Source organism: Marmota marmota, unplaced genomic scaffold (genome assembly GCF_001458135.2).
Source record: "Marmota marmota marmota unplaced genomic scaffold, marMar, whole genome shotgun sequence".
Lineage (NCBI taxonomy): Eukaryota > Metazoa > Chordata > Mammalia > Rodentia > Sciuridae > Marmota > Marmota marmota.
The window spans coordinates 113921-127956 of NW_026000164.1; the positions used below are offsets into that span (position 1 = coordinate 113921).

The 14036-nt window shown below is 56.4% G+C and overlaps 1 protein-coding gene across 6 annotated transcripts in view; it reads right to left on the reverse strand.

Annotated features, from left to right (window-relative positions):
- The window catches only part of Dpp6 (dipeptidyl peptidase like 6), an 847324-nt gene that overhangs the window by 111449 nt on the left and 721839 nt on the right, over positions 1-14036 (reverse strand). For all 6 annotated transcript variants that reach the window (XM_048786655.1, XM_048786657.1, XM_048786656.1 and 3 more), the window contains exon 8: positions 13144-13264. In XM_048786655.1, the coding sequence (XP_048642612.1) occupies positions 13144-13264 (121 nt within the window). The remainder of the gene's footprint in view (positions 1-13143; positions 13265-14036) is intronic.

Below are 14036 nucleotides of genomic sequence, written 5' to 3' on the forward strand. Positions count from 1 at the left end.
CCCCCCCGTCCTATTTCATTGAATTGACTTCATGGTCGTGGTCTGCAGGTTGAAGGGTGTGGACTTTCCAACAATGAATCCAGTGCAGCACGCCTGTGCCTGGTGTCCCCACCCTAGGCTGAGCTGTGGACGGCAGCAGGGCTGCGGGTGGGAGGAGGCTGCAGTGGGCACCGAGGTAATGGACCTGGACGTCTCCACGAGGCATTAGCCAGGGGGCCTTCAGCTCGGCGCACAGAGGCTGCTTCACACGCTGCACTGCGAGATGGAAGAGTGAAACCTGGCCCTCGCTCCTGTTGTGTGTGAGGGACTCAAGGGAGGTGACACGTGGCCCGTGTTCCCCACCGCGAACCCCAGAGCTCTTGGGCTTTCTCTCCCACGTGCTGCGTCAAGGGGCGCTGGCTCCACTTCAGAGTACTGGCCCGGCCTTCTTGGTGCTGCCTGGTTCTGAGGACGCTGATAAGTGCTTCAGAGCCCGTTCTGCTGGGCTCTGGCCCACGGGAGCAGTGTGGGGGGCAGCTGGCGCTGTGAGCAGGAGGGGCTGGGCTGTTGGCCTGAGGCCCCCGGCTGTCTGAGCCCTGGTGCAGGCCACCATGCCCTGTTGCTCCTCTGTATCCCTCTAGAGTGGAGCTTCTCCAGGCCACCTCCTGCCTCCCCCTGTGGAAATGGGCACAGGGAAGGGAGAGCTGTTGGGTTCCAGGCCTGCTCTGCATGTGACCTGTCACGTCAGCGTGCCAACTGCAGTGGCTGGGCAGCACTCAGAGAACGGCTCTCCCTTCATCCTTCAGTCTCACTGTTGTACCCATGAGCTGGACCATGGTCAGCCCTCAGGCTCGGCCGCCCTCAGTGACCACTAGTCCTGAGTGACATGAGTGTCCAGAGCATTACCTCGAGGCCAGCAGAGGGTCCTCTGACAATGACACAGTGTCTCAGAACCGCTTGGGCCTGAAAACCTCTGCTCCCCTCACTCTGCGGGTGACAGCAGGTAGACACAGAGGCACTTCAGAGGCTCAGGCACACGGAGGCAGAAAAGAAAAAGGTTCCTCTAACACGCAGGTATTTTCCATGCGGCCCCACAGCTACGGTTTGCTGAGTGCCTTAGAAATGGCCCAGCACTAGACTGACCCGTGCTATGGCAACGTTCACAGGGACGCCACACAGCTACTGCCGCGATACCACCCTACAGACAGGAAGCCCAGGTCCCACAGGGAGGAATCTCAGGTCCCATAGGGGAGGAGGCCCAGGTCCCACAGGGGAGGAGGCCCAGGGGTCCAGGAGGGTTGATATGCTTGTTTCACACCCTGGTGAGGGGTGGAGGTATTATGGGGAACGCAGGGCTGCCACAGGCCAACACCCTCCTCATTCCAGGATCCACACTTCACTAGAGGCTTTGCACAAGCGATGCTCCTTTTGGAGACCCACTTTCCTCCTTCGGGCCCTTGTGGGTTTGCAATATTCAAACTGCCTGTGGTTTTAGATCGGATTTTTGGAGCAAAATGAAAATGTCTGCACTGAGGGCGGATGCCCTGGAGAGCAAGTGGAGATTGAGTAATGTGGGTGAGGAACATGGGACGAGATGGACTTCCCCTTAGATAGAGCAGAGGGGGCTGGAGGTGACCCAGGGAGCCCAGGACGTCTTGCTGTTCCCCGCCAAGCTGGGTTTCCTTCCCTTCCCTGGCCCTCCTCCAGTGACTTCACTCCTGATAAGCTGGCATGACTCTAACTGGTACTGTCAGCTCCCAGCGGTGCAGCCGTGTGCGTCCTGCCAGGCCCCGGGCACCCCAGGGCAAAGAGACACTTGGTTTTCAGGGGACTTGCCCCTGGGCTGGAGAAGGGCTCAGGGGCTTGTGGTCCAGCCCTCAGGAAGTTCATGTCTTAGATAAAGACAACGTTTCAGTTGTGTTTCATGGGATCAGATGTTGCTGTGGTTCTTTCAGTGAACCTTCTATTTGTCTTTGTGAAATAGTTGGCAGAAAATCGCGATTTGTTTTCACAGTGACAAGCAACGGTGGTGGTGGATGCTCCTGTGCCCAAAGAAGGAACCCCGGCTGCTGGGACTGCTCTGTGAGTATGTCATCCCAGAGGGAACTTTCCAGAAGCTTGGAAACGGCCTGCTGGTACCTGGGTGGGGATTTCCAGAGCAGAACGGCGGCGAGCTGTGCTGGGGACCACAGAGGAGGGCTTGGCCAGCACTCACTGACTCACCAGACTCCAGGAAACTGAGGCACAGGTGGCAGTGCATGGGCCTGTGTCCACCCCGTAACTGCAGCTCCTTCTCACGCGCAGCCAAGGAGGGGGGACTTTATGTCCTAGCCGAGGGACCAGAGGGGACACTGGGGCATACGTGGAGAATCCCACGTCTTAGAAGTGCTCCTAGAACCCAGAGGCCCAATGACAGGTCTTCCCACGGAGCAGGACAGCCATTCGTGTCCCCCTGCCACCCCTCAGACACTCAAACTCTGGAAGGTTCTCCGACTCCTGGCAGCTCCATGTTTGCCTTGAGTTCATCTTTCCCCACGGGCTTTTTTCTTTTTTCCTTGATGGGTGCTGTGAGAATCACAATATTAAAGTCACCCTAACTGCCCACCCTGTGTCCTTTGAACTTCGGTGGAACTCAATGCCGTGGGAAGAACGGTGTCACTAAACCTGCACAGCCATTTCCTGCTTGTTAGCAAACACAAGATGCCAGACACTGTGGTGACTCTTGTGACCCTTCTAGTGACCTGTGGGTAGACTAGAGGAAGAGGAAGCCGAAGCTCAGAGACCATGGAGGCTTGCTCCAAGCCAAGGAGCCCCGTACCTTGATTTTGCTCCAGCTGCGATGTGGAGCCCAGTCCACCACTGGGGCACACGAAGGCTCCCTCCAGAACAAGGAACCTCAGTCGTTTCTCCAGAATCAAAGGACAGGAGCTGGCAGAAGCTCTTTGGTCTCTTGATTCTTCCTGGACAGCAAACCAGAGAACCAGACTCCAGCTAATTTCCTGTTCTACTTGCAGTCTGGCAGCTGGCCACGGCTTGCCATTTGGAGACATCTGCCCAAGTGACAGCAGTACTGCACAGTGTCATCTTTGAATGGGGCAAGAGACAGACCCAAACAGCACAGGCAGTGGGATGGGTTTCAGGATTGTCCTAGAGGCCGTAGCTTAGGATTCTGACTGTGAGCGGGGCTTGCATTCTTGCTAAGCTACTGCTGCTGCCTTGATAGCCAAACAAAACCCGAGGCCCCTGAGAAATCCGAGTCCTAAAAATTCACAAAAGGCATAAATAATGTGACTGATAGATCTGTTCTGGAAATAAATGGACCCCTTCTAAATACGGAAAATCTTATTTATTCCTTCTTGCATCTGCTGCCTTTTCCCTGCCACTAAATATTTTATCCAAGGTGCTGAGAGCAGAACTTAATGGGGGTTAAAAAAGAAATCACTGAACAGCAAGCCAGAAGGCAAATGGAGCCTTTACCTTGCAGCCTGGCTGGCTAATCAGCGCTGTGCCATTTGCACCGCAAGTGACTCATTATCATCAGTGGGATCTGCAGATCAGCTCCGCGGAGCCTGGGAGGTGCAGCTCGCCCGGCTGGCCACCAGGTGGCAGCATCACTGTCCTGCTCCCTCACAGAGGAAGCAGGGAAGTTGAGGTCCAGCTTCTGGCAGTCCTCCGAGGGCTGGCCTTAGCGCCCGCCTCCTTTCCTCATAAGGGGCGTGTGGGTGGGGGGCACCAGGGCTTTTCTCTGTGGCCGCAGGCATTTGGAAATCCCCCAGGAGCCACGTTCAGGGGTGGGAGGTCCAGGCCTGCTTGCCGTCCTGTTCCACTGCCCAGGTCACCAGGGGGAATCCAGGACAGGTGGCCAGCTCACTGCACATCCACCTGCTGCACAGGGCACCTCTGCCTCCCCGCACAGGGCACAGGGCCTGCCATCCTCCTACACAAGGACAGTGATTTCAGAGTCCAGCATTGCCAACAGCGGCAGTGACTGAGGTGCTGACCTTCCCCTGGCAGAGCTCCATTAGGGCAGCTCAGGAAATCCATGCTTCCCCTCCCCAACACACCCCTCTGTCTCCGACTGGCCTGCTTTGGTAAATCTCAGCACACACAACTCATTCAGAGCAAGAAGGCCCGGGCACTGGAGAGGCCACGTCCAGGCAGTCTGAGGCCCCTTACATAGTTTCCAACTTCTCTTTCAGCCTTGTTTTCCTCCAGTGATGATTCTTCCAGACTCAGTTCACAGCTACCATGAAACAGAGTCAAGTATGGAAGTCCCTGGCACGAGGCGGTGAGCCGCATCCCAGCCTGCAGGTAAAATGGCAAAGCTGAGAGGAAGTCTCAGAACCGCGGCTGGAGAGACCACGGCTTCCCCGGCGCTTTTGCGGAGTCCCGCCAAAGACCCAGAGCTGTGATTTCTCCTTGATTTCTGGCTTGGTCTTCTCCACGCTTGTGTGGCTGTCCGGCTCCCTGAGCACCCAAAGAAACCTTTGTTTGGCTGAGGAGCAAGGGGTCCTGGCATGCTGACTGCTTTGCAGAGATGACCAAGTGTTAGGGTCTTCCCTGTGACCCTAAGTCACAGTGGCCTTTGGGATGACCAATATCCTTGCCAAAGCCTCCCAAACACCAAGGCCGGGGAGCACAGCTGTGGGGGCCAGAACCCCTGGACATCTGAACAGAGCCCCGAGTGGCCGCTGGAGGGCGCTGCCTGGCCAGGCCACCTGGCAGGTCCTGGGTGGAGAGGGGAGTGTCATTAACCGCAGCTGCAGGGCCAGAACACCCCCAGGGCTGTGACGATGGGGTAGAGATCACACATTTCCTCTTGCAGATACTGAAGCACAGCTCAAGTTGGGTCACACCTCTCAGGATCTCAAATCTAAAACTGCAACGACAGAAACCAGAGAGTGGAAACTACGTTCTGGTGTCATCTGGAGGGAAGGACATTTGTTCTGAAGAACTAATTTCTAAACTAACGGATTAATAGTTGGTGGGTTTTCTGATTTTTGTTTCTATAGCCTTGAATCCGAACATATCATTCTGCCAAGTGTCTCAATGAGCTGTGGATTCAGACCATCCGGTCACAGTGCGAGGAAAGGGCATCTTGCTCTACGTGGACTTCTCGGAGGAGGCAGTCTGGGTCTTACAGCACCTGTTTCCATGAAGGACCTGGTAGAAGGTGCTGGAGAAGAACACACCCCAGCAGATGGGCAGCAGAAACTGCTTCCCAGACCATCCCTGGCTGCCCGGTCAGGACACTGTCCACCATTCCTCAGGGAAGGGCCTACACCTCCTCCTCTCCCATCCCTCTGTCTTCTCCCCGTCCTTCACTCGCCGTGCGTGGGCCTGCCCTGCACAGCAGCTGGTGGATGGGAGTGCCAGGCAGAGACCTGACGTGAGATTCCTGAGTGGGGAGGGCTGCGGGGCCACTGCCAGCTCTGGAGCATCTTCAGGGAACGTTCCGTCTTCCACCAATTCCTCGTCCCCTCTCCCTGTCTAGAGAGCAGGCACCTGAAGGGGAAGCCACATGGTTGTGGGTAGGGTGTCACCCTCAACGGAAGCTGAGTGGAGGGACGAAGGGTAAGACTTGATTTCAAAGGTCTGACAGATCCAGGAGGGGACCCAGTGACAAGGAGGGTGTGCAGTGGAGTGTGGTTGATCCCAGCCAGCCCTGCAGGCCTGGCCGTTCTGTCCCGAGAGTGGCACAGAGCCGGGACCTGCAAGTGACCCCTCCAGAAATGTCCAGGTTGGGCACTTCCCCAGGAAGCATGCTGCCGGCCTGGTGCCACACAGCTGATGGCTGTCTTTTATTGAACCGTGTGCCAGGTGTATTTACGCCTGCAAAGAACCCAGGGTGCTGGGTGGACGAGTTTTTCCACTGGAGCTGGAAGGTCCCTCCTCTTTGGGTTGTTCTGAGGCTCAGGTGATCTCTTCCCCTGGCTGAATGGACGTTGGCCTTGCTCTGAACACGGGGTGTCCATGGAAGGTCTGATGCCTTCGAGCAGGTAGTCTCACCTGGGGACAGGGAGGTTGCCAGAACTGCCTGGTTAAGGCCTGGGCCACTACACAGACGTCCTGGTGTGGAGCCGGGAGGCGGGTGGGAAGGGGATAAAGAGGCCAAGGGCACAGGGGCTCCACCCTCCCCACTCCCGACGGGGAGCTGGCTCCAGCGCATCCACAGGGGAAGCGGGCACCCTTAAGAGGTCCTACAAGGCCACCTGGCTGCAGCGGGACCCTCATGCCATCCGCACTGATGGCTCAGTGTATGGGTAGGAAAGTGGAGGAGCTGAGCACTGTGCAGACATCCCGGCCCTGTGTCCAGGATAGGAGAGGAACCGGGGCACCGAGGGGGCAGCAGCTCAGCAAGGCCCGGAGCTGCACACGGAGTGGCCTCAAGCACCTGTGGTCAGCTTTGCCTCCTGTGTCCACAGCCTGCGTCGAGCAGGAAGCAACACAACACTCAGCAACACGCACGTGGCCTGCTGTCCTTCCACGGTTTAAGAGGACAAGGAAAAAGGGAATCGGAGTTCCCAAGGGCGTTCCAACCACAAATACTTCCATTTCATCAGGGCCCTACCAAGAAAGTGTGTTTCTCTCCTCTCACAATCAATGCATGATTAAAAGGTTTTAAAACTATTGCCACCAACACCCATTGTTTATCAAAATCTCTCAGAACCACGTAATCAATTGTAAGTGACATTTCTCAGGACCAGAGGGAATTCTTCCTGTGCCTTTGGAGAAGACTGGATTTCTCTGTTTTCCTGAGTTTTCACAAGTCCAAGCAGGCCACCTCTTCATGCTGAGTTGAAATAAAATCAGTTTTTCTAAAGCATGCCCCGAGCCTACACTGGATGTTCCCAAGTACAGCCAGCTTGATTCTGAGGACAGACATTGGCACTTTTCCTGTGTCAGTGCCACAAAACAGCCATCTGGCATGTGCCCTGACTGCCCCAGGGAACCTGGGCTTCTCGGGGCAATCCAAGGCTCAGTTCACACGCCCATCAGATCAGATCACAGGCCTGGAGAGGAGGGGACGTAGTGCAAGGCCACGTGGCCTTTGTGACCCTCCCAGTGGAGGGGCCATGACTGCGTGACTGTGATTGTCCCTGGGTCATACCCCTCAAGCATCAACACGAGGTGAGTTTGCAAGGATGAAGTACAGACCCCGCTCTCTCTCGGCATGTCCTTCCCTGAGTGCTGGGTGCTCCAGTTGGGGACCCAGCACTTCCATCTGCAGCCCGTGCCCATGGCCTGTGACCTGGGCATGTGCTCTGTTTCCGAGGCTTGAAATGCCTTTCACAAAATGAGAGGGATGGGGGTGGGGGCTGGCTCTGAGCAGACATGCCAGGAGGGCGGGCCACAAACACCTGGGGTGTGGATTCAAGCCTCCGCTCACGCGCACATGACCAATGTGACTTCTATTGAAGGCAGGCCCCCTCCTGCTGTGTGGCCACAGGAGGGTCACCAGACATCAGGAGCCCAAGTCTCCACCGCTGTGCAGAGGATGAGAGCAGAACAGGCCTTGGCTCTGAGAGGACTCTGTGAGCTGGTTCACGCAGGGCCCCTGTGGACGGAGCCCGCGTGGAGGGCGGAAAGTGGTCTATTCCTGCTCTTCAGCTGAGGGAGGCCGTGGCTTGGCATCTACAGGGGAAATCCAGAGCCCAGCCAACCCCAGCTGCACACGCCGGGCTCTGAGCAGGGGGCAGGGCTGTGCCATCCCCCGTGTGACTCGGGGCTCGTCTACCTGTGGCCTGGGGAGAGTCCGCAGCAGGAGGCTGGTGTGCACGAAGACCTCCCCGGTGTCAGCGCTGGGCTGAGGCAGTGCCAAGAAGGAGGGCGGGGGTGAGGGGGCTCCGCCTGGACTCAGGGGCTTGAGGAGGCAGCGGCAGGGCCGGGGCTGGGCCGGAGGAGAGAGAGGAGAGAGGGACCCGCCACCAGTGTGGCTTGGCCTGGCTGGACCCCACAGGGGTCCCGCCTCGCCCACCACTCTCAGGCTGCCCTGTGCAAACAGCTGGAAGCCAGGAGGCGTGTCACTGGGTCAGAGGAAGCACCGCTCGCGGTGGTCTCAGGCCTCCCTGTCAGAGCGGCACGAGGCCCCACTGACAGCTTCAGCTTTGTCTCCACGAGTGGACTTCCCACACTGTCCGCGCCAAGGCCATCTGTACCCGATGGGGTGGGAGAGAGGGCAGGGCAGGAAACGCTGAGCCTAGCTGTGCCAGCCTCTGGGTGCACCAGGCTGCTGCTCCATCTCCCACGCCCGCCGCCTGCCCCCTGGCAGGCCCGATAGCCTCGCGGACGCCCGTTTCCTTCAGAGCCTTCGTCGCGGCCTTTCCCGTCACGGCCTCCTTCAGTCGTCAAAGACGAAGCACAGATTACTTTTAGGGTGTTTGGTTTCCACAATCATGAGGCACAGTTTTACTGAGTCACAGGACTCTGGAGCTCGTGAAGGAGGCAGCTGTCTCTGTTGGGTGTCAGTGACACAGAACGGGTGACCAGCCTGGATCTCACCAGGCACAGAGCCCGGGAGAGTCTGGCACAGCTTCTGCAGGCTCTGAGCTGGTGGGGCTCATCCTGCTCCTCCCCGCAGCCTGCCACGGCCGGCGCCCTGTGAGTGGACAGAGCCGGTTTCCGCACCGGGACCAGGGAAAGGTGGAGCAGGCGCCCCCTGCGTTCCCTGTTGTGGAAATCACAAGGTGAAATCGCAGCCATGCTTAGAGGTCACCAGTGCCTGTGTATCAGCTTATCTTAATTCCCACGATGGCCTTCGGGGACAGACACTGCTGTGATCTTTGTTTGCAGACAAGGGAACAGGGACACCAAGATGTTAGACCTTCATCCAAATCCACAGAGCTTGTGAGAGGTGAAGCCACTCTCTGATGCAGGCACGCTGGCCCCCAAGGCCTGCTCCCACCCCTCCCAGCCTCACCCAGCCGGCCCGACGGGGCTTTGTAAAGAAGCTCCCGTTCCCCTTGATTTGCTGATGGTGGTTCCCTGTGTGACCTAACACTTCCCGTCAGGTGAACCAGAGATGTGAGCAACTGGAAGTCCCAACAGCCACACGTCCAGGGCTTCAGCGGTAACGTACATGTGTGGACACCAGTCCCAGTGCCGTCGCTGTTCTGGCCTGTAACTGACTTAAGGAACATCACTCCATCAGGAGGCTGCTGGTGGCTGTGGGCATCCATCTGATTCACCACCACCTGGGTGCTGTCCAGTAGCCACTGGAGGGCCCAACCCAGGCTGGTCACAGATCCATGGCAGGCAGAGACCCCAACCAAGAATCTTCACCCCAGGGTGGAAGCCAGACTCGACAGCGTTTCAAACATCTTGCTCTAGATGTATGTCTGAGGTTTTAAAAGCAGTGTAAGAGGCATTAGCAATGCCTCCCTGGAAAAAAGAAGTATGGCCAGCTACCCCACTCCTCTGTTTATACTCAAAGGACTTAAAATCAATGTACTACAGGGACACAGCCACATCAATGTTCATAGCAGCTCAATTCACAACAGCTAAACTATGAGACCAGCCTAGGTGTCCTTCAACAGATTGATGGACAAAGAAAATGTGGTATACACACAATGGAATATTACTCAGACCTAAAGAAGAAGGAAATTATGGCATTTGCTAGTAAATGGATGGAACTGGAGACTGTCATGCTAAGTGAAATAGGCCAATTCCCCAAAACCAAAGGCTGACTGTTCTGACATGTGGATGCTGACTCACAGTAAGGGTGGGGGAGGGACAAAGGGGAATGAAGGGAAGGGAGGGGGATGGGAATGGGAAAGACGGTGGGATGAATCAGACGTCACTTTCCTATGTTCATATGAGACTACTGACCAGGGTAACCCCACATCATGTTCAGCTGGCAGAGTGGGTAGTCCCACTCCATGTACGCACGGTATGTCAAAACACACTCGACTGTCATGTGTCTCTAAAAAGAACAAATCAAAACATTAAAAAGAAAGAAACAGCAGCCTGGCGGCCTCGCATTCCCTCCTGTCTTTAACATGCTGGTCATTGCTAGTCATTGCTGGAGGCGGCCACATTGGCCAGGGTCCAAGTCGGCTCTGCTCTGTTCACAACATGTATGGAAGGGCACTCCACTTGACGCCAGTGTGCACCGTGGCACGTGAGGCACACTGACTACCACGCCACTGACTTACACCGCAGCCACGGCACGAGCCACACGCACCACGGACGTGCAGTTCCACTTTGCCTTTGTGGCTGTGGAGGCCTGGGGAGCAGGGGGCCAGCAGGGGTCCCTATTGCCTCTGGAGATCCTTGTGGAGGACAGGCACGTCCAGGATCATTCACAGCCCATTGATGCTATGGCTGAGCCAGTGACATTCCCCTGAAAGCCATCCGCCCTGACTCCCTGCTTCCTGAACACTCACAACCCTAAGGCAGCCTCGCACCCACGAAAGGTCAGCAAGTAGCTCTGTCATCCCCTGTGGCCCACCTCCTCCAAGGACGCTCTGAGAAGCCGTGAAGAACGGTGAAGCAGGCCTCGCCCACGCTGGCCTGGCCAGTCTCTGGACCAGACTTTGGGCATCAGCAGCGACACAGGTGAAGAGCACAGGCAGGTGCCTGGCGCTCCTGGGCGGCCCTGTGTGAAGGCTGCAGACCCACTCTTACCACGGCCTGAACACACTCTGGGCGAGGCTTCTCCAGCATTCCGAGTCAGGACCTGCACATACCTCAAGAAGCTCAGTGGCCACCTGCTGCCCACTGCTCCCCTGTGAACAGCAGTGAGCATTGTGGGGTAGGGAGATGAGACCATCTGGGGGCTTGGACAGGATTCAGGCTGTGGCCCTGGGAGGAGGTGGGACTTGAGAGGGGCAGGCAAGGCCACAGGGAGTGGGAAGAGAGATTTTAAGCAAATTAAGCAAACGCTGTCCGGCCACGATCTCAACTCTCCCTGACACACCAGACCAATGGTTCCAGGCCCTGCTCTATAAATAGCTGTCTGGTCCACTGTCCCCAGGCCCTCCAAGGACCTTTCAGAAGAGCTGAGATGTGCCCTTCCAAATATCCAGGAGAGAGGTTGTTCTCAGATGACCCTAATCATCCCACTGTCCACGTGGTGTGACCATTCCCCAAATCACCGTATTGGTTTAAGATTGTGTGACAGTAGAGGCATGGATGGTCCATTAACAGCCGGCACACTAACAACTCAACGTCTTGTTGAGAAAACCAGGGGCCCAAAGTGAGCTTCACCACTGTCCCTTGTGGGTATGAGGATAGGATGGAATGACCTGGCAGCCCGAGGAAGATACCTGCCGGTAACTACGGTAATGAAGAGCCTCCATGGGGAACCTAGCCCCTGGCTCACATGCCCTGGTCACCTCCAGCCATGGGGTTGGTGAGGAGCGATGCTGAGCACACAGCCCACCCCAGCTTGCGATCTGCAGTGTGGGCGTGCACGGCAGGAGGGTCTTCCACGCTGAACGTGGCCACCCTGATCCAGGGGTGGAGATGGACGGCGCTCTGGGATTCCACCTCTTCTCCCCCTGTCTCCCCTGCAACGTTCAATATGTCTGAGATTGTTTTTGGGAAACAAAACAAATCAATACGGCACTGTGCTGCTCACAGCCTGCAGACGGCACTTATGTGGCTCCGCTCTTCCCCCAGCTGACATCTCCAAGCCAGCCTGGCCCTGGCGAGGGTTCCGGCTGCCTTCCCCCCGTTCCTCCACCCCCAACACTGCTGGAAATAAATAGTTAAGTCATCCTTTAGGCAAAGGTGATCTTCAAAGTTTGCTTTCCCCTACTGAACAGTGAAGCAATGATCCCAGCGCACCAGCTTGGACCTCAGAAGTCTGAGCGTCAGCAGGGAACCTTCCAGGGAACAACTCTAAGTGGATTAAGCTGCCACATCACTGAGATTGATGTAAAATATCTGGGACTCTGTTGTCATAGCTACACAATTTCTCATAAATGCCTTGAAGAAAAAAATCCCTTTCAATGGATGTGCTAAAGCAAAAGCTTACCTTGAATGCAAAGCAATGAATTTTTTATTTCATTAAGAAGATGCTGAAAAAGATGTTTTAAATCTCCTGGTTATGGATTTCTTTAAGGAGATTTGTCCCAGAGTGGCCTTTCTCTGTGGGGTCAGCTTCTCTGTTGGAAAACAGGCCGCTGGACCAGGACCATGGTGGTCTCTGGAACTGGGTGGGGGAAGCTTTCTGGGATGTGGAAATGCTCTGTGTCCTGACTGGGGCTGAGAGGCACAAACATTTGCCAGACACACTCTCTTCCCAATGTGTGTGTTGTTGTGCGCAGTTATATCTCCAGGGAAAAGCAGAACCGAGGCTTCAGTGACGCGATGGCGGGGAGCAGTGCTGGACTACGTGTCCATCTGCGTTGTGATGTTGGAGACACGGAGCCGCTGCCGTGCGGAGCCCGGCGTGGGGCGCACGCGGCACTGGGAGAGCGTGACACGGGCTTGTGAAACACCCAGAGCACCCCTCCTGCCCCGACCTGGCCCAGCATGGTGAGCTCTCAGGACACACCCGGAGCACCCCTCCTGCCCCGACCTGGCCCAGCATGGTGAGCTCTCAGGACACACCCAGAGCACCCCTCCTGCCCCGACCTGGCCCAGCATGGTGAGCTCTCAGGACACAACCAGAGCACCCCTCCTGCCCCGACCTGGCCCAGCATGGTGAGCTCTCAGGAGGCCTGAGCTTCTGCTCAGAATTTTGGTGATTTAATAATGGAAACAGCAGAAGACTTCTGGCAGCAACACGAGACCGGCCATAGAAAATGGCCAGCAATTTAGACATGCTTGGAACGGCAGGGCACTGGTTGGTTTGGGAAGATTCAACATTTTTCCCCAGCCCTCCTCTCCCCCAGGAGAAACAAGGCCCTCTGCTTCCTGGAGGGATGGGGAATCACATGCATTTCATTTCCTGAACGTTCCCACAGGCCTCCTAGGATCTTTGGTCAGTTGTCCACTAAGGGCCTCCTGCCTGGCAGGGCAGGGCCAAAGGGCTCTTGGCTACCTGTGGGTGCCTGGCCCCATGCCCCAACACATCCATGCGATCATCTCAACTTAGTAGAGCCGCAGGAAGCTGGAGTTTAACTTATGGTTAAAGGCAAAGAACAAAGAAGATGACACCAGCAGCCAACCTAGCAGCCGTGGGGTCTGCGTGGCCGCCCACCACCCTCCTCTTACCTTCGTACAGCCAGTCGCTCAGGCCGTTGTAGATCACGCCCTCCTTCCCAGTGGAGACCACGCGGATGGCCTGCTTCCCCACGTGCGCACAGTAGTAGATGTTGTTCTCAAAGATGAAGATCTGGTTGGAAAGAGGAGGAAGCCAGCATGAGCCAAGGGGGTGGCACACACAGGCCGCCTTCACGCTCTGAAGCCATTTTCGTTTTTCTGTTGTATTTATTCGAAAGAATCATTTCATGTTTCCCCACCAGCAACACGATCTCTATTCGAGGATCAATCAGACTCAGACCCCACAGAGTTCACCCAGCATCATCACCATTTATCCATTTAACATCCAAATGACCCGACTGGGCGATTGGCGGCCTTGGTACTACTGGGTACTTCAACATCAGGTTGGACGGGGCACTCAGCAGTTGCAGTCTCTCCCCAGTTATTAGGACTGGTGGGTGGGGAGCCTGGAGATCTGGGCCCTGGGTGCTCTGTGCTCGCTAGAAAACTGTGTGTGGTGAGGACCTGTCTGTACCAGTCATAGAGACTCAGGGGGAGCGAGGGGGACCCCAGAGTTCTGGGAACCTGACAGGGCTGTCTGGCCTTCCTGGCATAGCGGACAGGTGAGCCTCCCTCAGAAAGTGACTAAAGAATGTTCTCCCTGGCCGTTTCAGCCCCTTTTAAGTGCACAGCTCAGAGACATTAGCACAGTCACACTGAGGCGGCCATCACTCCACCCATCTCCATGACCTTCCCATCTCCCCTAGCCTCTGCTGCGCTTTCTGCCTCCATGAATTCATTGACTCTAGGCCCCGCATACAAGTGGAGCCCTGAGGTGTCTGTGCTCACGACTGACTCACTTCCCTTAGTTCCGGTTAGGGTTCGTCCACGTTGGAGCAGGCATC